The sequence below is a fragment of the Cucurbita pepo genome, chromosome 13 (genome assembly GCF_057944985.1).
Source record: "Cucurbita pepo subsp. pepo isolate OVF chromosome 13, ASM5794498v1, whole genome shotgun sequence".
Classification (NCBI taxonomy): domain Eukaryota; kingdom Viridiplantae; phylum Streptophyta; class Magnoliopsida; order Cucurbitales; family Cucurbitaceae; genus Cucurbita; species Cucurbita pepo.
The window spans coordinates 11,079,389-11,106,834 of record NC_141810.1 but is presented as its reverse complement, the minus strand read 5'-3'; the positions used below and the strand labels follow the sequence as shown (position 1 = coordinate 11,106,834).

General features: G+C 35.9%; 3 protein-coding genes across 4 annotated transcripts; 1 reads left to right on the top strand and 2 right to left on the bottom strand.

Moving 5' to 3' along the window:
• Positions 1 to 153: 153 nt before the first annotated feature.
• Positions 154 to 5,887, bottom strand: LOC111808038 (uncharacterized). 2 transcript variants are annotated; one of them, XM_023693810.2, is made up of 3 exons: positions 5,532 to 5,887; positions 4,140 to 5,354; positions 154 to 1,342 (listed from the first exon to the last, which is right to left on the bottom strand). In XM_023693810.2, exons 1-3 carry the CDS (start codon positions 5,805 to 5,807, stop codon positions 281 to 283), a joined length of 2,553 nt encoding a protein of 850 aa, XP_023549578.2. In that variant the 5' UTR covers positions 5,808 to 5,887; the 3' UTR covers positions 154 to 280. The 2 variants fall into 2 exon arrangements, with proteins under 2 accessions (XP_023549578.2, XP_023549579.2); XM_023693811.2 differs by having other exon boundaries at positions 4,140 to 5,392; positions 5,532 to 5,673.
• A 5,265-nt stretch (positions 5,888 to 11,152) lies between these two features.
• On the top strand, positions 11,153 to 17,093 carry LOC111809187 (protein ESMERALDA 1-like). The gene is made up of 10 exons (XM_023695572.2): positions 11,153 to 11,826; positions 12,842 to 12,911; positions 13,231 to 13,298; positions 13,420 to 13,508; positions 13,646 to 13,843; positions 15,496 to 15,700; positions 15,779 to 15,946; positions 16,022 to 16,189; positions 16,254 to 16,444; positions 16,533 to 17,093. Exons 1-10 carry the CDS (start codon positions 11,455 to 11,457, stop codon positions 16,693 to 16,695), a joined length of 1,692 nt encoding a protein of 563 aa, XP_023551340.1. The 5' UTR covers positions 11,153 to 11,454; the 3' UTR covers positions 16,696 to 17,093.
• An 884-nt stretch (positions 17,094 to 17,977) lies between these two features.
• Positions 17,978 to 21,925, bottom strand: LOC111807990 (uncharacterized). Its single transcript, XM_023693741.2, has 7 exons — positions 21,627 to 21,925; positions 20,740 to 20,997; positions 20,546 to 20,601; positions 19,935 to 20,013; positions 19,716 to 19,854; positions 18,479 to 18,592; positions 17,978 to 18,405 (listed from the first exon to the last, which is right to left on the bottom strand). Exons 2-7 carry the CDS (start codon positions 20,925 to 20,927, stop codon positions 18,214 to 18,216), a joined length of 768 nt encoding a protein of 255 aa, XP_023549509.1. The 5' UTR covers positions 20,928 to 20,997; positions 21,627 to 21,925; the 3' UTR covers positions 17,978 to 18,213.
• Between the last annotated feature and the right edge of the window lie 5,521 nt (positions 21,926 to 27,446).

Here is a 27,446-nt window from a genome sequence, read left to right as displayed (position 1 = left end):
AAGGATAGACATGAGGTTGGATGGAGAAGCTGCGAGTGATGATGCAGGGAAGATCTTCCTGTGTGCAAGAGCAACCATCACTTCGTGCAACTTCTTGCTCCTATTATTCCCCGTTGTAATACCTGCAATTGCATGACTTGAAAAGCAACTAACTTCAAGAATTACAGTGTGAATTTTAAATTTTATAAAGGTGTGAAGGTAAAAGGAAAGTGGCAAACTCGCACGGTGAAACAAGCAACACAATCAGATGTTAAATTTTCCTAAATACTAATTAATATACTTAGCAATTGAACGTATCAAATGATTCCTTCTCCCTCTTTCTTCCTCTGGAAGGTCTTTCACCGCCACGGCCCCGGCCCCGGCCCCGGCCCCGACCACGACCACGACCCTTTCGTTCTTGCTGGTCATTCTCTAAAGTTGAGATGTCCTTTGATACAGTATCTTCATCAAATTTTTGTTTGGGAGGCCTACCACGGCCTCTCTTTGCAGGAGATTGCTGGTGATGCAAATACTGGGAAGGTGAGAACGTCTCTGGCACCGAAATCCAGTCTTGTCTCATTATTCGAGGCCTTCCCCGACCTCTACCTCTGCCCCTTCCTCTTGGCAGCTTGAGTTGCTGCTGATCAATATGATGAGTGTCTTTGCACATATCTGGGCTAGATGTCTCTCTGTCTTCCACATTTGATTCCAGAAATTGCTGGTCACAATCTCCAGCAGGCGAAGATAATGAAGTTGCAAAAGTTTCCTGAATTTTCAACTTATGAGGCCTCCCTCGCCCACGGTGCCCCCTTGGTTGACTCTTAGGACTACAAATAACATCTTTAGTCAATATTGCCTCAGAATATTCATTTTTGTCTGCCTCAGATGTACCACGCACCACTTGCTCTGAATGCTTTGGCGCCATGGTCTGATGCTCAAGAGGTGGGGATGCTGCTATACTAGTTCTCCAAGTTCCAGTTATTTCAGAAGGCCATCTAACTCGAGGATGCTTATTGGATAGTTGAGGGTTCTCAGCCTCAAAGCCCTTGCTTATTCCAGTTTGATCATCGCTCACCTTGGATATTCGTTGTTCTTCCAGTCTATTTTGTTTATTGCCAACTTCACCAAGTACCTTCCCCTTGGAAGTTTGAGCACCGGTTTTTTCATTCGCCTCATTGTCTCCATGGTCAGACTTCGCATCAAAGAACTCCAAATCTTCATTTTCCTCTTGTAACTTCTGGCAGCCTTGAGCATCAACCACTCCATTTTCTTTAGCATCGTCATCGTTAGGCATAGCATCAAAGAAATCCAAAGTGGCTTCTTCACCAGGACCCTCTTCTTCGTTTGATCCCTTGGATGCTCTCTACATTATAATCAGAAATTTGATCCACATGAATGCTAAAATCAGATTAAAAAATTTAAAAGCCAACTCCATAGAAAATATTGTTGTAGAAAAAAATGTCTACAACTACGGAGAATGTGGTGTAATGTAAGCCTGTAATTAACACCTTCTGAAGGTGGAAATGAAACTTGCGCTTTCTCTGGTGATGGAAACGAAACTTAAAACACCTTCCTAAGTTGACTCAATATTAGTTTTCACGCAACTACACCTAATATTTTGAAATATCAAAGCTTCTCTCCTTGACAACCGATCATCAGCAAATCTATCCCTCTAGCCTCCACCCACGACTCTCTCTACAACATAAAGGAGGATTCTTCTACTTCATCTCCAAACAAACACAGATGAAATCCTATGTCAGCCTTTCTTTCAGAGCCAGCTGCCAACAACAGCAGGACACCACCTCCACAAGCAGTGGATGAGGAAAAAAGTAGCTAAAGAAGATAAAGAGATGCAAAAATGTATAATTTCAACAGTTATTTTATATTGAATGGAAAAAGAAATATCTGATTATGTTTTGTGTTTCCCAATAGGAGTCCCATAAGCTGGAATAATTTAGCTAGAGCAGTAAAATATATCTTATGATAATCTTGAAATGAGATGGAGTAATATGATAGATAGCATGTGTTAAAATATATCTTACGGATAGGCATATCTCACAAGGTTAATATCAAGAAACAATAAAATATATCTCATGGATGGCCATATCTCAACTTAGTTACTAAAAGACTCGCCCCTCAGAATGAATTATCAAGGAAGCTGGAGAAGAACTGAATTACTGAGATTAGTTATATAAATATCTTGGAACACGATCAGATATTGGAATGGTGGCTTTAGCTCTGACTCTAAGGTTCCATCCCCATCTTGACATGGGACACAGTTATAGATTGACTTGGTCTTCATAATTTACAAATAGTTACATTACAAGTTTAGTCCCTGAACATTAAACTTTGTGTCAATTTGATCCTTGAAGTTGATTCTTGTTCCCAACAGAAAAAAGAATAATAAATTAATAAAATAAATACTTAGGCCTCGTTTACTTACTACGAATCAACTTACTAAGAATCAGAATGAAAATCCATTGGAATGTGAATGATATCTCTTTGTTGTTCAATATGAGTTATTTGTAATCTGAATCAGAAGGTTATTCATATTGTTTAGACAATCAAGAATTAGAATACAAATGAATATTCTATTCTGAAGTAAACGGGGCCTTAGATCTCAAACAATCAAATCATCTAGTATCTTTATACTGCTAGTACAAACAAAGATCAAACTGATTTAATGGTAAACTTTTAGTGAGCCTATTAGCAGGGTTAACATCAGTCATTGCATGAAGAGAAGCTCCTTTAGTCCAATTTTATAAAAGACTCTTTGGCTACCCTGGAAGGAATGAAACAACGGAATTTTCAAGGATAATGAGAAGCCTTTTGACACTATTTTTGAGAACCTATCTTACTTGTCCCGTACTTGATGTAAATGTTTTCCCTCCCCTCTGACAGCTATAGTTTTCTTCTCTTTTAACCAAATGGAGGAGTTTTTTTGTAACTGACTTACAGTTTGAGTTTCTTTTTCCTCCCCCCTTTCTCTTTGAGAGGCATCCTATTATAAGATACTTCTTTCATAATATTTCATATCATCAATGAAATATTTGTTTCCTAACTTACTTATTGAGCCACTTATTATTGAACACTCTGCCGTCTCAGCTGAGTTGTTTCTTGTAAATTTTCTGTGTTGAAGCTCATTTCTATTGCCATAAAAGTCAAGCTCCCCCTTGTGCACAACGAAAGTAAAGTTCTTTCTATGGTTGGGAGACTACAGAAACTTTAAACACTTAAGATTGTCGTCAAAAGCAAAATCCAAGCTAGGTGTTTTCCCCCTCAGAGTGCTGCAGGGCTTGAACTTCTGTCATTTTCAATCTTATTCTTATGTCTCCCTCAAATGTTTAGGATGAGTGATTTGAAGCTCATTTCTTCCAGTGGCTTACAGAAAAAGCCAGAGTACTAGAATCCATCTTCAATATAAATAATCCAGCTGAGTTCTATCACTAAACTAGGAAACCTAACCTCTCAGAAAAGAAGCGTACAATGAAGAGTGTCAAAGCTGGTAGTAAAAAATGAGGAAAGAAATGAGGAAAACTAGAGCCTCCGGATTTATTCTCTTCTCTTCTCTTCTCTTCTGTGTTTTCCCTCCAAGAACCTTACACAATCACTAGTGTAATGAATGTAATGGGAACATACACAATACACACTGTGATGTGATGCCAACATACAAAAATTTAACATATCTCCTTTTGTGGAGTACATTGATAAAATTAAATTAACCGTAACCCAATAGCTTAAGTTTTTGAGTTCAATGGTGATTTAACATGGTATTAGAGTAGGAGATTTTGTGTTCAAACCTTTGTAATGCTATTTCCTCCCCAATTAGTATGATTTGCACTCATTAGGCCTTATTCAAATTTCTAAGCCCATAAATGAGGAAAAGTGTGTAAGTATAGATATAACCCATCAGCTTTAAGTTTTTTGGATTGATAGGTGATTTAACACCTTTCAAGATTATCTATTGATTGCTCTTGGAGCTTTAATATTAACCCTTTGAGACATGCCAATCTATAAGATATGTTTTATTATGTGATCTTTTGACTATTTTTTCACTCAAATGCTATCCATGAGATATATTTTATTGTATGCATATACTACAAGCAAGAAACAAAATAGATAGCACGCAAGGCGGCATAAGGTGGAGTAATATGCAGTACCTCTTTTGGTTCTTCCATCATTTCTCCTTGTCTTTCCTCTTCATGATGCTCGTCGATCATTTCAACTTCTTGACCTCCTTTGAATGTACCTAGCACTTCACTTTGGCCTGCTTGTTCACAGTCTCCTTCATCCCCATCGACATTTTTTCTTAACGAACTACATTGGTCTTCAGTCCCTTTAATCAGTAGTGCTTTTTTTGCATGAAGTCCAACAACCATTACATCCTGTGATTGTTTTCTCTCTCCAAAATCTTCAGCCCTATCTGTACTCTTAGCTTCCACGTCGTGAGGATCATTAATCATTTCAACTTTTCTAACTTCCGTAAGTCCACCAATTTCTTCTCTCGACGAACCACATTTTGCTTCAATCCCTATCATTGCTAGTGCCTCCTGTGCACCGAGATTTGCAGCTGCCACGGTCTGTGATTGCCTTTTCTCATCAATATCTTGAATAACATGTCTACTCTTGACTTCTTTTTCACAAGGTTGGTCAATCATTACATCTGCCTGAACTTCTTTAACATCACCAAGCACTTGAATTTGGCCTCCTTTCGCATGATCTCCTTCTTCAGCTTCATGAACTTTTCTCCCCAATGAACGACTTTGTTTTTCAATCTCCTTAATAGCTACTGGAGCATGAAGACCTATAATCACTAGATTCCGTGATTTCTTTGGCAGATTAAAATCATTAGCCGCATATTTGTACTTGATTTCCTCTCTATGATGTTTGTCAATCATTTCATCTTCTTGAACTTCTTCAAGTTCATCCAGCACAACTTGGCCTCTATGTGCGTGATCTCCATCTTCAGCCCCAACAATTACTTCTCTCAATGAATTATTTTGTTCTTTAGACCCTTTACTTGTTACTACCTCCTCCGCACGGGGTCCTCTTATGTTCAGTTTCTTTGATTGCTTTATCCTATCAAAATCCTCTTCTATCTCATCATCACTCTCCACTTCTCGGCGACGACTCCTTCCTGCTGACTTCCTCCTCCGCTTCTTCCTCTTTACTTCCTTACCCTCCACCTTAAAGTTATACTTCCCACATTTGGATTTCACTAGCTCCCCACTTTCACAAAGCTTCCCCAAATGGCGACTCAAAAATGCAGGGTGAGCCCATGGTAAATCCTTATACTCATTCACGATAAACTCCGATATTAATTCCTCACTCAACCCATCTTCCTCTCCCACTTCAGTTATTGCCTTCTGTATCATCTACATTCCCAAAGATATCAATTCATCAACAACCATCGCTTCAATTGCAACCACAATGCACAAAAAATTTCCTCACAATATCAATTACAGAAATAAATAAATAAATAAAACTCAAAGGAACAGATAACCTCAAAATCTTAATCGACAGAAAGGACGAGCAACGAGAAAGAAAGTTACCGAGGCATATGGAAGATGAGTGGGAGTGCGAAAGGAAGGGAAATTCTGATGAAGACAGCACTCGATAACGGACTTGAACTGCTCGGAGGGGAAGGGCAAGGAGTGGGCGCTGCCATTGGTCGCATATTTGGCGGCGGCGGCGGAGAATAGGGCGTCTCTGAACCTTCCAGCAATGAGCGAATATCGGTGATCGGAATGCGGCGTTACAGAGGATGGAGGCGGGGAATTTTCCGGTGGCGTGGGAATGGTAGAAAGATGGGGTTGGGAGTTCTCCATATTGGCGGTGATGCATTGTCGTTCTCGTTGGAGACGCAAACGCTGTATTCATATATGATCTTTGAATTCCAATTTTATTTTTGGTGACTCCCACTCAATTCAAAGTAAAATTTAGGTTAAATTAATACAAAATTATTTTCAAAAATATCCTTAATTTTTAAATTTTTAAATTTTTTAATAATAAAATATATATTTAGTATAAAAATTATTAATATTTTGTTCCAACAATACTCTTCCACCTTCAAAAACAATTCAAAAATATTTAAAAAAAATTAAAATAATTTTGAGTAAAGAAACATTAAATTTTATTTAGTAAATCAATTAATTTTTAAAAAATAAATTTATTAGAGATTATTTAACCGAAATTTGAAAATGTAAATTAATTCACGCAAATGTTATAGTTTTTTACTATCATCGTCCCACATTACGATACATTGATTTTTAGCCCAACATTATAAAGTAAGTGTTTCCAGAGTAATGTTGTATTTTTTTAATTTATATATATATATATATATATATATATATATAGATATATAATATTTTTAAAATGATAAAGAAAATTTAGAAGTATTTTTTTACAATTTAGGAAAAAATAAATTTTTTAAAAATAATCAAAATTCAAATGGTTTTTTGTTTTTAACTTGGCCTCCAAGTTATGCTTTTCTCTTATACATGGATTTGATCTCCCTCATTATTCCTTATTATTTGTCGTAACAGAAAATTTTATTTATTTATTATTTTAGGTTACTTGTGACTGTATTTGTGAATCTATTTCTATTTTAATATAGAATGTCAAAAAAAAAATATTTCATATATATATATATGCCATTTTTAGATTTAGTATTTTAATTATTTATTATTTATAATAGTTTTTACCTTTGTTGTTTTTTTTTTTTTAATGTATAATATGTTAGGATTTGTTTTTTCTTTTTCATTTTTTAAACTAAAATAAAGAAGGATTTTAATTTTAATCATTTTTTAATTTTCTAAAATCTCACTTCTTTCAATAATCTATTTAAAATTTATTTAAATAGGAAATGTAGATTATAAATTTAACTATCGATTTGTTTCCCTTCATTAACATTTCTCCTCAATTAATTTAGAGTATTAAGCTTACTTTTGAGAATAATCGACATTGTAAATCGGTAATTGAAGTCAATATGAATCTCAATAGTGGAAATACTGAACAATCGTCATGTGATAGTGTAAAATTGATAATAATTCGTTCTCTAGAAGTTGTAGTCTCGTATCGTTCTTCTTTGAGAACAACATCACGACCGTGTCTCATGTTTCTTTCGGTGTCTAGTCATCTCAAATATGCTCTAACATCTCTTCTTCAATTGTTGTCTTTAAGGCAAACATTGCTTTACTTGCTTTGATTCTCTATTTGCGCAAGGCGCTGTTAGGATCCTCCTCTGGTTGTGTAGTTTCACTCCCACTAACGATTTCCCAAAGATCATGTCTTTGTAAATAGAAGACCATGCATGTTGCCACGTGTTGTAGTTGAGTTTCACCCATTGTGTTGGCAACATCTCAGTAATACCAAACAAACCTTTTCGATACAAAACTTGCATAGTCACGGACTACTCACAACACAAAGAAACTCACACAATAATAATCTCAAGAGATCAAGACAGAGCATACTGAGAATTCCAAGAGATCAAGACAACCTACACCAACCTTGCTTTGATACCAGATTGACAACCTACACCAACCTTGCTTTGATACCAGATTGTTGAACACAACACAACTATCGGTGGGAAACACTCGCACACTTTATTAAGACCAATCGAGAAGTGTGACAAAACACAACTTATCTATGGGAAACACTCGCACACTTTATTAAGAACACACTTTATTCGCGAGAGAAATACTCGCACACTTTATTAAGATCAATCGAGGAGAGATTACAAGGCACTCTGTAGAACTACAGCGTGCTTGGTATTTCTTTGGATGAAAAAGCAGGGAGGGTGGAAGGGTATTTATACTATAGTCTACAGCATTCATTCCTAAAAATTCTCTCTACTCTTTCCTAAAATATCTATTTTTTTTTTTTTTTTTTTTTTTTTTTTAAGAATAATTAAGTATATTTATTCATAAAATACCTAAACCATTTTTCTAAATAGGTAGATATTTTTATTTCTAAAATACCTAAATCATTTTCCTAAATATATAATGGACTTATACAAGGCTAGTGATGATATTTTAACATTGGTGTCATGCTCCCCATGAACACCTTCATCATCGTATTGTGTGTGTCCGCATTTATCATCTCCAGGGAAGTATCCATATGCTTATATACCCACAACATGCATGAGGTCTCTTTAATTCTCATTTTAACATCTTTTATGACACAAGCTTAGTCTTATCTCTTTATTACGTTAGTCTTATCTCTTTATTACGTTTAGTAACACATACTCGTTTGGATTGGTGGTGTAGTTGGTTATCACATCAGTCTAACACACTAAAGATCTTCGATTCAAAGTCATTTTGGAGTAAATAATATTTTGTGTTGTAATATTGTACAAATTATTTGTATAATATAATTTCTTATTTTTAAATTTGGTGTGTAATTGTTTATCATCTCCCTTTAACACACTCAAGGTGGTCCCCTTTTGAAAATTCCGTTGGAAGAGTGCAGGCATCGCCTGCTGCCCCGTCCTTCCTTGTTTCCCTCGTCCTTTCTCGTCTCCCCCACCTCTCGTCTTCATCCCAACTTTTCTCCGTTTCCTTTTGGAATTTTCTTTGAAGAGGCTCCCACAAGTCTTCCCATTGTATTCGAGTCATAACAAGAAAGATCTTGTGGAGTGTAGAAAAACTTCTACGTTATTGGAATACTTGAAAGACCATGCACGCTACGATATTATGTACACCATGATATTATATGCGCTTCTTTCCCTCCACAATTTTTGTACGCTAGTCGAAGGTCAGGTCTATGGCATACATATACAAGTCTACTTGGAGTCTATGTGCATGAACGTGGGCCGTGTGTAGAGAAGTAATACACAGCCAATCCGCCTCAGTTAAAAAGTGAAACAAGGCCATGATAATGATGAAACGATAGATTCTTTTTACCCCAATAGTGGAGCTACTTAGTATTTTTAAATACTCAAGCCATGTGCTACTTTTTTTTCAGGTGAAGATAAGACGCCTTTATACACATGACGATGTTGTTATAAATGCCATGAATCGAAGTTAGGGTAGTTGCATTTTTGTTTAAATTGTAGTCCTTCGGTTAGTTCAGAACATTTTCATTGCTTTGAACTTGTTGTTACTCCATTGTTTATGAAATGTTTTAAATTAATTCTTCTACTCAGTGTAGACATCTGATATATGCAATGACAACCTTAATTTTTGGTCTATAATTGAAATAGATTGTCGGTCTATTTCAACCATTACGTTCATTTATTTTCCCTTCCGAAGATGGAACGTTCGACTCGGGTTTACCATATTTAAAAATCAAATTAAATTTAAATGGTTAAGTTTTAAACGCAACTCATTCTAAATGGAAATAAACTTGAAAAGTATGAAATTATTCTTAGCTTTTCTAGTAAAACAAAGTATCTTTTGTGTTTATGGTTGAGAGGTAATGTTGGGATAATGTTTTGTGTTGTCAAAACCATAATTATTCTGATCAAGATGGCCGCCTGTCACCAAACCTCCATCACCATCAATTGCACATTAACACGTGTAAAGAAATTACTTGATGTAACGTGAGAAAAGGAATGTTAAATGTTAATTTAATGAATCATTCTGGTACAACTTCTTTAAATGTTCAAAACAAAGCCTTCGGATCAGCTGTGATGTAACGATGCAATAACTTATGAGGGTAAATTGGAGATTTCTCCCTTCCCACTCTTGCACCGTTCTCTAAATTTATGAAGAACGTATATTAGTAGTTGAGTACGTGTTCATACGTCGTTTGAGTTTAATACCCAAAAAGAGAGACACATTCAGAATTTAATACGTCTAAGGTAGTGACGATACCCAGTTTCAACCAACCCACAATAACAATCGTCCAAACTCTAAAATCCTTCAATAATACCACACAATCGAAAAAAAAAAGAAATTCAAGAGAGTTGGACAATTAATTTATTTTTAAAATCAAAATTGCTACGTTAATGAAATGAGACTAGAGACGAAATTATATATTTTAAAAATACAGAAATTATATCCAAATTTGAGTTTAAGAAATTAGGTGGAATATTATATACGATATTATATTGAAAAATAAAAATTATTTATTAATTTTTTAAACGAACATTTTAAAAAAGTATATAAAAGAATGGAGATATTTTCTTTAGAAAATTAAATCCATGTGAAGAATCTCATTCTAATTCTCGAGGATATAGAGATGAAGAAGACTTTTCCTTCCCAACTCGTGCCATGAATTTCAATACTCATCATTTTACCGTCGGTAATGTAACTTTACATCTGCATACAAGTGGCGTGTATATTTGAAAAATTCCGAAACAAAGATAATTATTTTTATAAAGAAAAAATGTCGTGGATATTAAATTATATAATTCATACTCCAATTTGTTACCCTATAATATAATATATAGTTTTTTTTTTCTTTTCCTGGAAAAATTAAAATAATAGCAATTTTAAAATTTATAGTTTTAAACTCTTTTATTTGTTTGATATCATAGGGAATAAGAAACTAACCTTTTCCCTTAAAACAAGGAACGAACAAGAAAAAATTATCATTTTCATTTTAAAAAAAACAAGAAACTATAAAAATAAATTACGTAATTATTCAACTAAATATTAAGAACGAATTTAGTTGACTTTTTATCATTTGAAAGTTGACTTTTTTAATACATTTTTACATTTAGTTGTTAATTATTTAATTCATACTCCAATTCAAAATATTTATTATAAGGTATACTATATTTTTCGTATAATATTAATATTAATATTAATATTAATTTACAACAATATTTAGAAGACGTGAAAAATTAAAACTTTATTCGAAAATTGTAAAACATAAAGTATGATAAAGAAAATTGGTAATGAAGGTTAAAGAAAAGGAAGTTTTAATAAGTTGATAGATATCGAAACAAAAAAAAGGCATCTTTAATGGGTGGCCACGGGTACCCTCCCATTGAGGCAGATCTCCTCGTGCAGCCCCTCCCACCATTTGCTGTACCATAATGAAATGATCTGTTCCTTTCAGTTTATTTGTGAATAATAATGAATAAATGTTGTAATGTTAAAAGGAAAATTAAAAAAAAAAAGAAAAAAAAAAGGGTTAAACACAAGAAAGGGCGATTGATATAAGAAAGTGGGGAAAGGGGAAATTTAATGTAATTAAGATTGAAAATTGGGAAAAAGGAATGATTTTTTAAGAGAAAAAAAGAGGAGCAAAAGGAGAGTAATTCTGTTCCATTCCGCTCATTGGAACCAAAAACAAAATTCTTTTCTTCCCAAAACCCAAAATAGCTCTTCTGAGAATACCAAGAAACCTCTTCCATTTCGTCTCTTCCTCTTCAAATCTTTTCTGTGGGTTCAATTTCAAAAAGGGTCGCTCTAGTTTCCGTTTGTTCCTCGCAAATCTGTGAATTTATGGCCGATTCATTCACATAGGATACTTCCATTTTCATCCCATGTGATGTAGATTAGTGGAATTTTGGGGTGGTACCAAATGCACCCATATAATCGGCTGCCCAGCAGTGGCCACTCAACTCCGTCACCGCCGCCCTCTCCTCTCCGGTCCCCTCGTCTCCGCCACTCTCGCTCTAAGGGTGCCCGCTTCACTCAAGCTCAGCAACCGCCTCGCTCTTTTCCCCAGCGACTTGCCTGGTTAATCCTCTCCGTTTTACTTCGTCGTCAAGGGATCTTCCTTTTTGCGCCTCTAATCTACATCTCTGGTATGCTTCTTTATATGGGCACTGTCTCTTTTGATGTCGTTCCAGTCATCAATCATCGCCCTGCTCCTGGCTCTGTTTATCGAAGTCCCCAACTCCTCGCCAAGCTTCGCTCCGAGATGGATGCTGACAACACTTCCACTGATGCGGTTTGTTTTTCATTTTTCTTGTTTTCCTTTCTGGGTGTTTCGAATTCCGATTGGGTGATGCCTTTCTTGATGTGGGTTTGATTTGTTTTTATCCAATTAATCGGAATCGCGATATGGGTGTCTTGTTTTCTTGTTGCTTCTTTCCCTTTCTGTGTGGTTGCGTACGAACTTCCTTACATTTCCGATTTGATTTTGATTGGTTTCTTGGGATTTGTTGATTCGTCTCCCGTGAGCTTCTTTTCCATTGGATTTGACATATTTTCTTGATCTACTCTTCGTAGTTTTGAATCTTAATAGTTCTTCTTTGTTGAACATTGCATGCTGACGAATTGCAATGAGTGATGCTCAAGATTTGAATTCTTTTGCTTCGTTTCCTCTTTTTTCTTTTTGAATTTATGGAAAAGAAATGTGTTCTCTATTAAGAATATCTCATCTTTTTCATATTTTTCTTTTTGGGAGGGACTTCGTTGATATTGAGATAGATAAACAACTCTCATTTCTTCCATATTTATGTTTCTGGAATGCTAATTTAGCCTGGGCAGATTTTGAATTCAAACAACTCTCCCTTGGAAGCTTAGAAATTGACTAGAAAGTATGAAATCACTGCAACCCTTTGTAGAGAGCTTAGGTTAAGTTCTAAAGTATTTGATACCTGTTTTCTCAACGTAGATGAACAGGAATCTGATAAGAAAATTGGTTATTGGTCTGAAATCTATTGAACTGTAAGGGTATTTTGCAGAAAGGGACCAAAAATTCAGGGAAAGAGTTACTTTAGAAGTGTGCAAACTTGGCTTTTCTGTGGGTCTCATCACCTATTGTTGGCGTGCAATTAAAGAGATTCTTTAATTCCTTTCATCTATGAAGAGTGTTACCTTTGGAAAATTATATTTTACTTACTTCTTCCTTGAAACTTTGGTCGATTCTTCGTCTCTATTAAGATGTTATGCTCTGAATCTTATATGTCAATGTCTTTTATGCCTTTCTTGTTGACGTTAAATACGTAAAATAACCGCAGATATCAACGATATGGAGACACTCCTATAAGGGTGGTCAGTGGAAACCATGTATCAACAATTCCTCAGGAGGTAAGAGACCTGTCAATGACTCTGAATCATGTATTGTTTCTTGTATATGTGTATTTCAAGGAATTCCCATTTTTCTATTCCGTTTTAAACGTGGAAAAATCACTTTATGCCAAAGATGCTCAGTTTTTTTAATCCTTGAGGTTAGCCCCAAAGTCGCTTTGAGAGGTGGCGGCTCTCTTAAGCCATTCTGAGTTCCGCTTCCTTTCGTAGATGATCGATATCATTTTCAGTATGTTACAAAGTTCTTGCTTTCTTGGGACATTAACTGTTTCATTTATTCTTTGGAATCATATGTCTGGTTTTCTTTTAATTTTTATAGGCCTACCTGAGTCAAATGGATATATTTATGTTGAGGCAAATGGCGGTTTAAATCAGCAGAGAACATCGGTTGGTTTCTGTTACATCTCCTTTCGTTTCTTACTACCCGACCCCGTGAAAGAAACTGTTCTCTAGGAAATAGCTTTCTCTGGAACAATGCGTTTTTTCTCATTCTATATCATTATTGTAGATATGCAATGCAGTTGCTGTGGCTGGCTATCTTAATGCAACGCTTGTAATCCCTAATTTTCATTTCCACAGCATTTGGAGAGATCCTAGGTTTGTCTACATTATACTTTATACTACAAATCTTAACACTTTTGTTGAAGCTTGATGTTATCCAGCTGATAAGAAAATTTGTACGATGTATCCGTCTTCCGAGACTAATTTATTTAATGTTGGGTTTTCTTGTTCAGCAAGTTCAGCGAAATATATGATGAGGAATATTTTATCAAGACCTTAGAGAATGATGTACGCATTGTTAACAAGATTCCGGAATACATAATGGAACGCTTCGACCACAACATGACTAATGTCTACAACTTCAGAATAAAGGCATGGTCGTCCATTCAATATTACAAGGATATGGTGCTTCCGAGATTACTTGAAGAACTGTGAGTGTTTCTGTTCTAACCATTAGCTTCTCGTTTCTCGACAATCATAGACTTGCATTGTTAAATGTTTGTGGAAGATTCCTCCATCACATTTTCTACCTATAAGTGTTCTTCAGAACAATAAAGAATATGGAAATTAGTGCCCCAATAATGTAAGAGTAGTGTAGAAAACCTACGAACCAGGAGATGAGGGGATTCCCACCCAAAAGCTACAAAGCATAGCAAGGGAGAAACTAACATAGGAGTAATAGCACTAGCCACACAACTTTAGAAGATCTTAGCCTTCCCTCTAAAGGTCCAGCCCACGAGGGCTCCACACTTGTAGGGAAGCATATCAATAAATCAATTTCTTTCCGGATGAAGGGCCACCCTCTGTGAATGAAGAGACAATGAAGGAAGAGATGGTCCAAAGTTTTCCACCTCCTTATAACATAAGCAACAGAAGGAGGGGGAAGACCCAAGTTCCTTTGGAGCTTCCCTAGAGTATAGAGGTTTCTTTAAGCAAGCAAAAATGAAAACAATCTCATTTTGTGAGATCCCACATCGGTTGGGGAGGGGAACGAAGTATTCCTTATAAAGGTGTGGAAACCTCTCCTAACAGGCACGTTTTAAAACCTTGAGGGGAAGCCTAGAAAGGAAAGCCCAGGGCTATTACACATCTTCTCTGGAATCTTGAACCTCCAAACAAGTTTTACTAGGTGTTTGAATTTCTTTATAAATAAAATGTCTTTAAAAAAATTTAAGACCTTTTTACACATAGTATATGTAATGGCCCAAGCCCAAGCCCAAGCCCACCGCTAGCAGATATTGTCCTCTTTCGGCTTTCCCTTTCGGGCTTCCCCTCAAGGCTTTAGAACATGTTTGCTAAGTAGGTTTCCACACCCTTATAAAGGGTGTTTCGTTCTCCTCCGCAACCAATGTGGGATTCTCATAGTATACATCCAAATGAGGTTGTGTGTTTATGATCCCTTGCTATGGCTAAATGTTCAAAATTTGTGGATATGGGCTGAGACATCGAGTTGATAAGATTAGGAACATTAAGATTTGGTAGAAAATAACTGAGGTAGACATGTATGGGAGTGTAAAGGTTTTATTTTACCCTTATGGTACTCTACAAATAAAGGGTTTCATTCTTTTTCCTGTACATTTTTGCTTTGACAGTGAGTTCGCGAACACCAAGGCTTCTTCACTTTTCTCTCTCTCATTTTGTATGACTAGGAAAAAGACCACACGCACACACACAGACTTGTATATATATATGTATATTGTAGAAACCAAAATATATGATGAATAAGCTCTATCTTGTGAATCTTAGGTGTTTGATAAGCATTTGGTTTTTGAAAATTGTTATTGTTTTCTCACAATTTTTAAAAGAAAATATTTTCAGTTTTCAAAACTTGGCTTGATTTTTTTGTTCTTTTTTGAATTAAACAAGGGAATATGATCCAAATGACAAAAACTAGGCTTGGAGTTTGAAAATACCCCTAGAAATTAGACAACAAACCGAAGAAATCCATCCACGAAAGTAACGTTTACAAGCTTGATTTTCAAAAACTAAAGGCTTATCAAACAAGGTCTTGATCTGCTCGTTATTCATACTGTGAATATTTTTATCTTAATTTTTGGAATAATTGGGAGTTCACTCATTTCAGGGTTATAAGAATTTCACCTTTTGCAAATCGATTGTCGTTTGATGCTCCTCCTGCTGTTCAACGGCTTCGATGTTTAGCAAATTATAAAGCGCTAAGGTTCGCTAATCCCATTTTATCCTTGGGAGAGATTTTGGTTGCGAGGATGAGAGAACGCAGTGCCAGTAACGGTGGCAAGTATATTTCTGTACACCTTCGCTTTGAGGAGGTATGTTTTGAAAAATTGAATGTATTTGAGTTTACGAAGATGAGTTTATGAAAACCTGCTTTCAAACTTGGTTAACAGGATATGGTTGCGTTCTCGTGTTGTATTTTCGATGGTGGACATAAAGAGTTGGAAGACATGAAAGCAGCGAGAGAAAAAGGATGGAAAGGGAAATTCACAAAACCGGGCAGAGTCATACGTCCTGGTGCCATAAGGATTAACGGAAAATGTCCGATGACTCCGTTAGAGGTGCTTGCATCGTACTATTACCTATATTTCATGAATGATGCTTCAAGAGCACTGTGTAATTCTTGTATTCAACAGGTTGGGTTGATGCTCAGGGGAATGGGATTTGACAATAGCACATTTATTTATTTGGCATCGGGAAAGATATACGACGCGGAGAGAAATATGGCTCCGCTTTTGGAGATGTTTCCGAATCTGCTTACGAAGGAAATGCTGGCATCACCTGAAGAACTTTCCCCATTCAAGGTTGAATTTTGAGTTAAGTTCTTTTATATTGTGAAGTTTTTATGGACACCATTTTTGCTTTCAGAACTTTTCTTCGAGGATGGCTGCTATAGACTATACGGTTTGTCTCCACAGCGAGGTGTTCGTGACGACACAGGGAGGCAACTTCCCTCATTTTCTGATGGGTCATAGAAGATATTTGTACGGCGGACACTCCAAAACTATCAGGCCTGACAAACGCAAGTTGGCATTGCTTTTTGATAACCCTGCCATTGGGTATGTCTTACTTACTCATGAGCATGATGGTTTAATTGCAAGTGGTGGTATTTAACTATGTTCTGCTCATTTGTTTTTTGTTTCCCAGATGGAAAAATTTCAAGAGACAAATGTTGAGCATGAGGAGTCATAGTGATTCCAAGGGATTTGATCTCAAAAGGCCGAACGACTCGATATACACCTTCCCTTGTCCAGATTGCATGTGTTTTACAAACAAATCAAACGATACGAAATCATCGTTAGCCTCATGATTGGTTGAGAGTGGAAATGTATTGTTGTTGCTGCTAACCCAACATTTTCTTTTGTGATTCTTTCATTTTTTTTTCACCTTCTGACACAGCAAGAAATGGGTTGATGAGAGCATATTGGGTCTTGACTGAGGCATTTGGAAGTGAAGCTGCTGTATCTAACCATAGTGTTTTTGGTTTTGTTGTCTTTGTTTTTGAGATGTTCTTTTGTGATAGGTGGTTGTTAGATAGACTTCAGATTTATACTGTAAAAGTGAGTGTAGTTTTCTTAGATCGTCTAATTTTCAGTCAATATTTTACTTTTCAAGAATTCGTTTTTCAACCCTTATTTGCAATTAATTGTACTATACTTCCTCTTCCGAATCCTGCTGGGAATTAGATTTTCATTGTTGTCGGTATGACTTCTAAATTGTACCATACTTGACGTTTCATGCTCAGGATTCAAAATTTATACTTCCTCTTCCGAATCCTGCTGGGAATTAGATTTTCATTGTTGTCGGTATGACTTCTAAATTGTACCATACTTAACGTTTCATGCTCAGGATTCAAAATTTGGATATCGTATTTTCTTTGTTATATGTATTCTCAAGAAGTCACCTAACATCAAATTGTTCGGAGCAAACATGTTTGACCATAGAGTTCTTATAATTGAGCCATCATTATTGATATAGATAATAACTTTTAAGCAAACATGTTTGACCTTAGAATCGTTTTCAAATGGAAGTTGGTTTCGTTTTATTCATATACCCTTTTTTACTCCGGTGTCATATATCGTGATATTTAAATTTTAATAGTTTATTGTTTATAAAGGGCAACATCTTTATTTTTTTTTTTTTAAGCATGTTCAACAATTTTAAATTAATACAATAATTGAATTTATTTTTTTAAGAAAGGTGCTATATCTTAGTCTTGATTTTTCAACAGAGGATATAGATATGAAAAAGGTAACTACCTGTCCAGTCATTTTTTTATTAGTATTTAAGCAGAAGGTAACTTAAAAAAGTTTATAAAAAAAATTGTTATTCACAATTATTATTATTTTTTTTTTTTTTGGTACTTTATAAATTTTTAGATAAATAAGATCGAATTTCGGATTTTAATTCTTCTAAACCTTTCAAAAGCTTCGCTCTTACCGTTAAACTTTTAAAATTGTTCTAAAATAATTATTTGTCTTTCTTTTTCATTAAAAAGAAGGCAGTGATAACATGTACAATAATACAATTATATGCTAAGTTTCAATCTTATTGATTCACAAAGTTTCATTTCAACACTTAGACATTCAAAATTATTTCAAGACAACCGCTTCATAGCTTCCCCACTAAAATGAATGCAAAATAGTGTCATGAAGTTCAAATATTGATGTTCTAACGTGCCTCACTTGGGCGGTGAAATATAAAAACAAAAAAAGTTGTAAGGTTGTTTTAATCCCATTTAAAACAAAAATAATTGTGAACAACTACTCCAAGAAAGCAAGAGGCTGAGGCGTCGACAAATTTATGTTTGTATTATGAACACAATGAATCACTCAAGAAGCTTATTGCAGGTTCCAACACCAACAGCAGCAGCAAGATGCCAAGCTGCATGAATGAATGGAGTTTGGGGCAAAGCATCATCAGCAACGAAAAGAACACCACCTAACAGCGTCGACACTTTATGCACGTTGTGAGCCATCCTCAAATCTGGATCCTTCAAAGCTCTTTTTGCAAACATTACCTAAGTTTCATAATCAAACATATCAATATCAATATTGACCAATTAATCATGCAAAGGCATGAGCAAATGTTACCTCCATCATCCCAGTATGAAGTGCTGAAACTGTAAAGGGCCTCAAAGGCAATAGAAATGCAGATGCAGCCATCAACATCCTCGGGTTGTCGTTTCTTAAAGCTCCTGTCAGACACTGCAATATAGAAGCATACAAAACCAACTCAAAGTAAAACACCTCATAGCCCATGGTAGCAAGTTTTATGCCTTTATGTGAGTTGGTAACCCACAAAAACTAGCCCTTTTGTAACAGCAAGCCCACTACTAACCACTACTAACCACTGACCGATATTGTCTTTTTTTGGACTTTCTGCTAGGGAAGCGTTTCCACACCCTTATAAAGAATGATTCGTTCTCCACCCCAACCGATGTGAGATTTGTGTCTTAAAGATGGTTTAAAGATGAAAACTATAGGGACCTCGTGCATTTTGTGTTCATATACATCGGGATACTTCTCCATTTATGATGATGAGTACGGACGTGTACACTATAATGATGATGATGAGTACGGACGTGTACACTATAATGATGATGATGAGTACGGACGTGTACACTATGATGATGATGATGAGTACGGACGTGTACACTATGATGATGATGATGATGATGAGTACGGACGTGTACACTATGATGATGATCATCATGCCTCGCATGATACCCAAGGTCTGCAGACCTTGGACATCGCTACGAACGCTAGCCCGACTATTATGGGTCCAGGGGGTGCGAAACGCCTAGGGATCCACACTCGCACATGTGGGTCGTGTGTAGGGAAGTACTACACATCCAATTTTGTCCGAACTGGAGGCCACCCCTATGATGGTTTTCACGATAAGTCCCTAATAATGAGTTGCATGAGTTTGCATTTCCTGACACCAATAGTGGGATCACTTAAAATACTCAAGCAGTGTGCTACTTCTATTTCAGGCAAAGGCAATGCATCCCTGTACGACTGACGACGACATCGCAAGTCAAGACCATGACATATGCATAGGATAGTGGTATTTTATTTCTTAGACTTTATGTTAGCATAGGGTTTTTTACTTTTATTGTTTATTTATTTCATTTAGTATTTCGTCAATTTAAAGATGTTTTCGAACATGTAAGTCCATGGTAGTATTTTATGATGAAGTATTAAAGGTTTAATTCCACATAAGAGCATAAATTATGATGACGGTAATGACTTTAGGTTAGATTTAGTAGAAATCTAGGGTTGTTATACTTTTGTCTCATGCTAATAAACAAATCCATTATTAACTTACCACCGTGGCTGTAGCTATCATTGTGTAGTCGGCCCATCTTAGGTATTGCCTCAATTTTCCTCTGGAAGAATGATATAAACTTGAAGCAACTCCTACTCCAATCAATGAATTAGCATATAGCCTCGTTGGGAAATTCTTCCTGTGTTCCAAGTAAAAAGCCAAATAATCAGACAAGCACCTACACACACACGTCGAAAACTTTGAGCAGTAGTTACCTACCTAGGTGCCTGAATTCCAAGAGCAATAAAAGGAAGTGAGGTAAGCACGTTAGCCACCCTCTCCGCCATATTCCGATCACCTACCAACCGAATAACAAGATGATAAACATTTTGAAGCCATTTATAAATAATACTAAAGCCTTGTGACTCTCTTTTAAGTCCTCTTTGGGTTTTCCCTTCCGGGCTTCTCCTCAAGGTTTTTAAAACGCATTTGCTAGGGAGAGATTTTCATACCCTTATAAATAATATTTCGTTTTTCTCTCCAACCGATGTGGGATCTCACAATCCACCCCCTTGAGGGTTCAGTGTCCTCACTAGCACTCATGCCTCTTTCCAATCGACGTGGGATTTCATAATCCATCGAGCTCGCTGGCACTGGCTCTGATACCATTTGTAACAACCCAAGCTCACCGCTAACAGATATTGTCTTTTTTGGGTTTTCCATTCCAGGCGGACCTCAAGGTTTTTTAAAACACGTCTAACAGGGAGAGGTTTCCACATTCTTATAAAGAATGTTTCGTTTTCCTCTCAAAACAATATGGGATCTCACATAAAATCCAGCATTGCGAGATGATGTATGACTACGAAGGTGAAGAGATTTCAAGACTATACCTTGTATACAACCCCCAACAGGTCTCAAACAGGATGGTCTCTGCTCCCATACCCATCTGAAGATCATGAACAAACCGTTAATACCATGGTGTAAGGAGGTTATAATTTTGGTAAGAGTTCTATGAACATCCTAATCTTGTAGGCTGTTTGTGAACAAATAATACAAAGCTCTATCAGTTTTCATGTCAACTTACTGATTCACACTTATAGCTGATGAACTCCCACAACTCAATGAAGAAAAATCCCCATCTCGTGAAGCCTTTTCCAAGGCGAATTGTTGTGAACCAGGCACCACAGCAACACCATGCAGACCTTCAAGGGCTCTACTAGAGTTCGATTTATTATAGATACCCATCAGAGTTTCAGTAACAAGCCGAATCATTCTCAATGCCAGCAACACTCTGCTGGCATCGAACAATATAACTATGTCCAGTACAAACCCCTATGTTGAACTGCACAGGTAAAAATCTTCTTAATCAAATCTTCATTTGAAGAAATCAACATTCCCAGAAAAATCATATACACTTGCATACTTTTGGGCGTTTGGTTAGTACACAAGAAACTCGAGTACCAACTATTTCCACTGCCTATCAGACTTGCTTCTTTTAGCGAATCATTGTTTAATCAAGTACAACTCAATTCAATAACCTTGTTAATGAAGGAAGGGTGAGGCAGAGATCATTTCAAACAGAGAAAAGCGAAGTTTCATCTAATTACATTGCAAATTTTGGATCCTTACAAACAGCAACAGGATTGCCTTTTCATGTTAGTTTGGTGGGAGCAGCAGCAGCAGCAATACAGCTATGTATACCACAAAATTGAATACGCTATACGAATCATCGAGAATCCCCACAAATAAAAAATTAGAATATTCAAAGAGTCAACCAAACCCTCATGCTCATTATTCAATATATAATAGAATTTTTTAATGATCGCAATCTTAATCTAGAAGCAGAATGGATGAAAACAAATACGATGAATATAGGGTTTCCAAATTCGAGATTTCAGGAACCAGATCACAAGAACAAGGAAAAATCCAGAAAGGATTTGACATTGAAGAATCGGAGAATGAATTAAAAACCTGATGATATTGAGATGCTGCGGCGGAGAGGAGGAGGAGGAGGAGAACCGACTGCGAGATCGATAGAGAAGGATCAGAGGAGGCGAGATTCAGGGGAGATTAGTGGAGATGCGAATCACTGAAAAGAATGTTGTTGTTCGACGGGAAGCAATTCGCATTTCCCCAATCAATCCTTGAGATGTCCCCTCAGGCCTCAACCTCACCGAAATCGCTCGAAAATTGGAGCGATTTCATTTCATCATCAACACGGCCCCGGGAAAAGGCTATATACTCCTCCACATCAAATGGGATCATAACATTTGGAAGCAAATTAACACGTAATATTGTTGATATTTATACGCTCAAACAACAAAATTCTTATGCATTTCAATACCACTCAATTTTTAATAAAATCTCTTATTTTACCTTAAACGTCTTACATGGATCCAATTGGTTTACTTTTTTTTTATACGACCACTTCACCCCCACTCGACGTGAAGATGTTTTGACCAAATTCAAATTGAATTGAGTCGGGTCGAATTGGATCGAGTTCATTTGACCATTTTCTTAAAAGTCAACCAACCCGGGACAAACCCTTTTTAAAATAATAATAATTAGAAAAAAAAAACATGGAAATGGGAAACCCAACAGAACCAAATCTGAGAGAAAAAGGTTTGTTTTTTCAAGTCTGATTTTGATTTTGAGTTTCTTCAAAACCCCTTTTTCCATGAAATCCGTACCGATACCCTTCTTTTTGTTTCCCAATGCACCTTTCTTTCTTTCTTTTAATCAAAATTAAATTAATAATAATTTATTAAATAACACTTGGTTTTTCATTTAATTATTTTTATATAAAAAAGAACTTTAAGTACGTTGAGAAGAATCTAAATAAAGACAAAAAAAAAGAAGATATTTTTGTAATTAGTTTTGAAACCCATTATTAATGACTAATTATTTGATCATTTATTAATTATTTTACTCCTCTTTTTTGGTCCTTATATATTTTTTAATTGTTTTTTTTTTCCTCCCCGAAGACATCGGCTATTAATACGTGACAGTCCCACATTTAATTAAATAAAAAAAATAAGAAAAAAGAAACAGAGACCAAGAATGTCTAAAAAAAAAATTAAAAATAAAAAACATTTTCAAACATTAGTCTTAAGATCATGTGGTTAAACCCACAAGACACGCACCAAAATCTTCTCTATGTTCTTTTTTCTCTCTCTCTCTCTCTCTCTCTTCATTTTCTCTCGGGAAACAAACGCCTCCACGGCCGAACCGACCACCGTTTCACGGCGGCGGAATGAGAGTAAGAACCGTAACCTGCCGTCGCCACGGCGACGGAGCCACCACCACCGCGCTTGTTCTCTTCTTGTGGGTTCTTCTCATTTTAGCTCCAGCCACCACCACACTCTGTTTTCAGCTTCCGCCATCGCCGAGGAAATTAGTCCGCTTCTCCACGGCATCGTTTCGCCATGCACCGTCTGCAACTTCCCCAGCCGAGCTTCTGCACCGCCGTCAGTCATCCGCCGGCGCCGCCGCAGCTTACGGCGACGAGAAGCGGTTAATTCACACGGGTCCAAATCCGCTTCACAACTAAGTTGATGAAATTTTTTTGTCCTGAAATTTCAGAAACAAGAGCATAAAAAATTAGCATTCTGAGACAGAAATTTTGAAGGCTAATTGTTTGATGCTCTTGTTTCTTGGCATCATCATCTACTGTAGTATGTTTTTTTTTTTTTTTTTTTTTTTTTTTTTTTTTTTTAAATGTAACAAAAATTAATTGCATTTGAATTAAATTAAATTTTGTATGTACTAATTCTTCTTTATTCTTCTTACCCACTGCACACTCACTGTAACACACAATTTATTCTTCTTATTATTATTTTTTATTTTTAGTTTAAGAAATTTAGGGGAAGAACTAAAATAATTGGGGGGAAAATAAAACTCCCAAACATAGGCATTACTATTTATACATATATATATATATATATATATATATATTTATTTATTTATTAAATATAAAATTAAAATTTTGAATTTTGGAATTATAGTTTAAAAAGTATGGAAAAAGCAAGTGGTTGTTTTGTTGATTATGGAACGGTTGAGACACAGAAACCCGACTGAGCAGACAATTAATGCACACGCTCTTTTTGCATTATGGGCAGACCGCATCAGATCCTCCAACTTAATCCTGGCCCTTCATCTCAGAATTTTCTCAAGATCGGTGCCGATTTCACGTCCCTTCTTTTCCCACGTGGACGTACCTGATTTCTCCTGCATGACGCCACTCTACCATAACATAACCTCTCCCACCACCGCCTGCATCTGATTTTTTTCTTTTTTTGTTTTTAAACAAATAATGTTATGTCTTAAATTTGGTCAGAAAATTAGTTATAAATATTGATATTCAATTCTATTCCGTTATTGGTCTCCACAACTAACTTTTTCCATCCCTTCTATTTTAAATTTAGTTCCGCTCGGTAGATTTAATGGATAATCGACCATAAAACCCACTTACCCAATTATACATATTTACTAGCGGTGGACTTAAAGGTGAATAAATGATGAAGAGAGAGAAGGAGCGAGGATGGAATAACAAAGAGAGAGTTTAGAGTTTCATGAAAATGGAAAAGAGGATGGAGAGAAAATTTCCTAAAACACAAACCAAGTTGATGTTAATTATGTTAGACGAACACGACTCTCCACAATGGTATGATATTGTCCACTTTGAGCATAAGCTCTCATGGCTTTGCTTTGGGCTTCCCCAAAAGGCCTCATACCAATGGAGTTAGTATTCCTCACTTATAAACCCATGATCATTCCCTAAATTAGTCGATGTGGGACTTCCATCATCCAACACCTCCCCTCGAACAAAGTGCGCCTCCCCTTAATCGAGGCTCGACTCCTTGGAGTCTTAGTCATTTTTGACTGCCTTCGAGGAGGGGCTTGGCTCCTTCTCTTTAGGAGTTCTTTGTTCGATATTTGAGGATTTACCAATCTATTGGCACGACTAAGTTTAGGGCATGGCTCTGATACCATGTTAGACGAACACGACTCTCCACAATGGTATGATATTGTCCACTTTGAGCATAAGCTCTCATGGCTTTGCTTTGGGCTTCCCCAAAAGGCCTCATACCAATGGAGTTAGTATTCCTCACTTATAAACCCATGATCATTCCCTAAATTAGTCGATGTGGGACTTCCATCATCCAACAAATTAATGCAAAAAGAAGGAGATTCCAACACATCCAAACACCTTTAATGACTAATTAATGCATATACTTTTCGTACACCTTCCCCTCCATCATCATCAACAACACACACACCATACACAAATTTCTTAATATTTTTTTTAATTAAAAATGAAAAAAAAAAAAAAAAAAAATCCTGATGATTAAATACCGTGTTTGGTCTCCAATTCTTTGGATGAGCTATCTTATGTTTGTTAGGTGAGAATTTAAAAGGGCAGTGGTTAAGGTTATTCAATTCCAAGAAACTCTGTCTTCAAATTGTTTTTTCGGCTTCATTTATTTGTTTTGGTGTACTTTGATTCAAGGTCATATCTAATATTTCGTATCATAGTTAGGATTTTGAAACAAATGTTGTCATCGTATAAAGTCGTTGGAGGAGATATGACGATGATAAAGAGTGAAAAAGAGGGGAGTGTAATGCTCCATTATCTGTTACTCATGAAGAGTAACTAGGCAATATCGTCGACAAAGATGCGTGTTAGCTTACAAGCACAAGGCATGTGGGATGCCATCTAGCATGGTGACGACGTTTAAAAGTGTAAGAACAAGATGACTCTTCCTGCCATCTAACAATTAGTCCTAGAGGACATCCTCTCATGTTGATAGAGAAGGACTCGACAGTAGTGTAGGAGACACTGCAAACAATGCATGTAGGTGTGGACTGAGTTGAGAATGCAAAGGTGCAGACATGTCAGTTGAGGAGGTTGCTACCTTCACCGAGTAGTTCGATGATCTCAATAACACGTCAGTTGAGGAGGTTGTTGGTCGTCTTAAGGTCCATGAAGAGAGACTTCGAGGCTACGATGACAGAGAGGAGGAGAAGCATCTCTTACTTGTTGGATCGGTATGGCAGCCATAGAGAGGTAAATAGGGTTTTAACAATAAAAGTATTTAAGCGTGATTAAATTTTTTAATTATGATTTTTTTTTTTAACTAGGTAGGAGATGATAATTAAAACAATAAAATAGTTTAAGAAATAACCATCAACAATTATAAAAAAAAAAAAAAAAAAAAAAAAAAACTTACAACATGCCATAAATTATAATAACAATTTCAAAATTAAATTGAAATAAGTTAGAAAATATAACACCTTAGTTTCACAATGTTTCGATAAACTCGACCTACTCCACTACCAAGCGCCTCTCGTAAATTTGAATAAATCTTTTAACTCTTTCCTCTCCACTCTCCAAGCCCTCTTGTAATTTGAATAAACATTTCTCGACTCTTTCCTCGAATCAGAATTTGAATAAACCTTTCTTGACTCTTTCTTCGAATTAGAGCCCAACCACTACCACCGCTATTTTTACGAGTTCAGGAGAAAACTCAATCATTTTCACGACTTAAGATCAAACTGGTACAAGTGTCTGAATTTAACGGGAACACATCACAACTCTCCAAAAGAGTAGATTAGAATTTGATCACTGACCACTATTTCCTCACAATACAGTACACAGAAACAACATCAGCCAATCAAACATAAATAAAATTGGAAGCTTGGGAGAGAAAACGGCCATGAATTTAAATAGAAAAAAATAACAAAAATAGAAATTAACATGTGAGTAAAACGTGAACCATTAAAATATTTCTTTTTTAAAGTGATGGTTAAAAGAAAAAGAAAAGTTTGGTGATTTAAAGTATTTTTATAATTATCGTTAAAAAGAGAAGTAAAGGTAGATCATTTAGTATTTTTATATTTATGGTTGAAATAGAAATAAAATGTAGACAATCTGTTTTTATATTTATTTTTTTTAAGTAAATATTAAAAAATTTCCAAATTCATTTTTATTATTTATTTATTTTTACAAATATAATAATAATATAATAATAAAATAATAATAAAAATGATGTGGGTAATTGAAAATTATCTATTCAAAAGTAATTGAAAACTCTGGAAACTCCACCCTTAGTTATTTTTCTAAAGTTTAAATGTCATATTTTAATTAGGTTATGATGTGAATTTTGCTGCCACATCATCACATCGGATATCTTGGTTCGATTGTAACTTTGTCGTTTTAGCTCTGATTTGAGTGATTGAAAAAGACCTTAAACCATACACTTTGGACAATTCAAAATACTGATAATTTTTAATAATTAAGTCTAGGCGTGTTATCATGAAAATATCAATTAATTAATTTGAAAGTAAGTGCCAAAAAACCAACATTACTCACACACAAGGAGTGATTCGCATGGACAAAAAAAGAGAGATGCGACTGATTCTTCGTTTTTAGGTACTAAGGTACGTGGCAGCCACTGCAAGGAAAGTAGAGGTCGTGGTTGTGGTCACGGACATCGCGACAGAGGAGGTCATGATAATGTCAACCCCGGAAGGATAAGAGCATGATCAAGTATTACGCGTGTAGAAAATACAAGCATTAGGCGGTAGAGTACCACAACAAGGAGGGAAATAAGAAGGTAAACCTCACATTCACGGATGATTAAGAATCCACATTGATGTTGGTCGAGAAAATGGCCCACCTGTTGATTCTCAATGAAATGAAGGTTATGGTGAACCTCCTTGCAAATGGAGAAAATAAAATGGAGACCAACACGTGGTACCTAGATAGTAGAGCGAGCAACCACATAACCA

Excerpts from the sequence above, each read along its gene's own strand:
- LOC111808038 (XM_023693810.2), bottom strand. The coding sequence starts at position 5,807 with ATGGAGAACTCCCAACCCCATCTTTCTACCATTCCCACGCCACCGGAA. Across the intron at positions 5,355-5,531 it reads CTCATCTTCCATATGCCTCG|ATGATACAGAAGGCAATAAC; the intron begins GTAACTTTCTTT and ends TTGGGAATGTAG. Across the intron at positions 1,343-4,139 it reads TGATGGAAGAACCAAAAGAG|AGAGCATCCAAGGGATCAAA; the intron begins GTACTGCATATT and ends ATTATAATGTAG.
- LOC111809187 (XM_023695572.2), top strand. The coding sequence starts at position 11,455 with ATGCACCCATATAATCGGCTGCCCAGCAGTGGCCACTCAACTCCGTCA. Across the intron at positions 15,947-16,021 it reads GTCCGATGACTCCGTTAGAG|GTTGGGTTGATGCTCAGGGG; the intron begins GTGCTTGCATCG and ends TGTATTCAACAG. Across the intron at positions 16,190-16,253 it reads AAGAACTTTCCCCATTCAAG|AACTTTTCTTCGAGGATGGC; the intron begins GTTGAATTTTGA and ends TTTTGCTTTCAG.
- LOC111807990 (XM_023693741.2), bottom strand. The coding sequence starts at position 20,927 with ATGATTCGGCTTGTTACTGAAACTCTGATGGGTATCTATAATAAATCG. Across the intron at positions 20,014-20,545 it reads TGTTGGGGGTTGTATACAAG|GTGATCGGAATATGGCGGAG; the intron begins GTATAGTCTTGA and ends TTCGGTTGGTAG. Across the intron at positions 19,855-19,934 it reads CTTGGAATTCAGGCACCTAG|GAAGAATTTCCCAACGAGGC; the intron begins GTAGGTAACTAC and ends CTTGGAACACAG.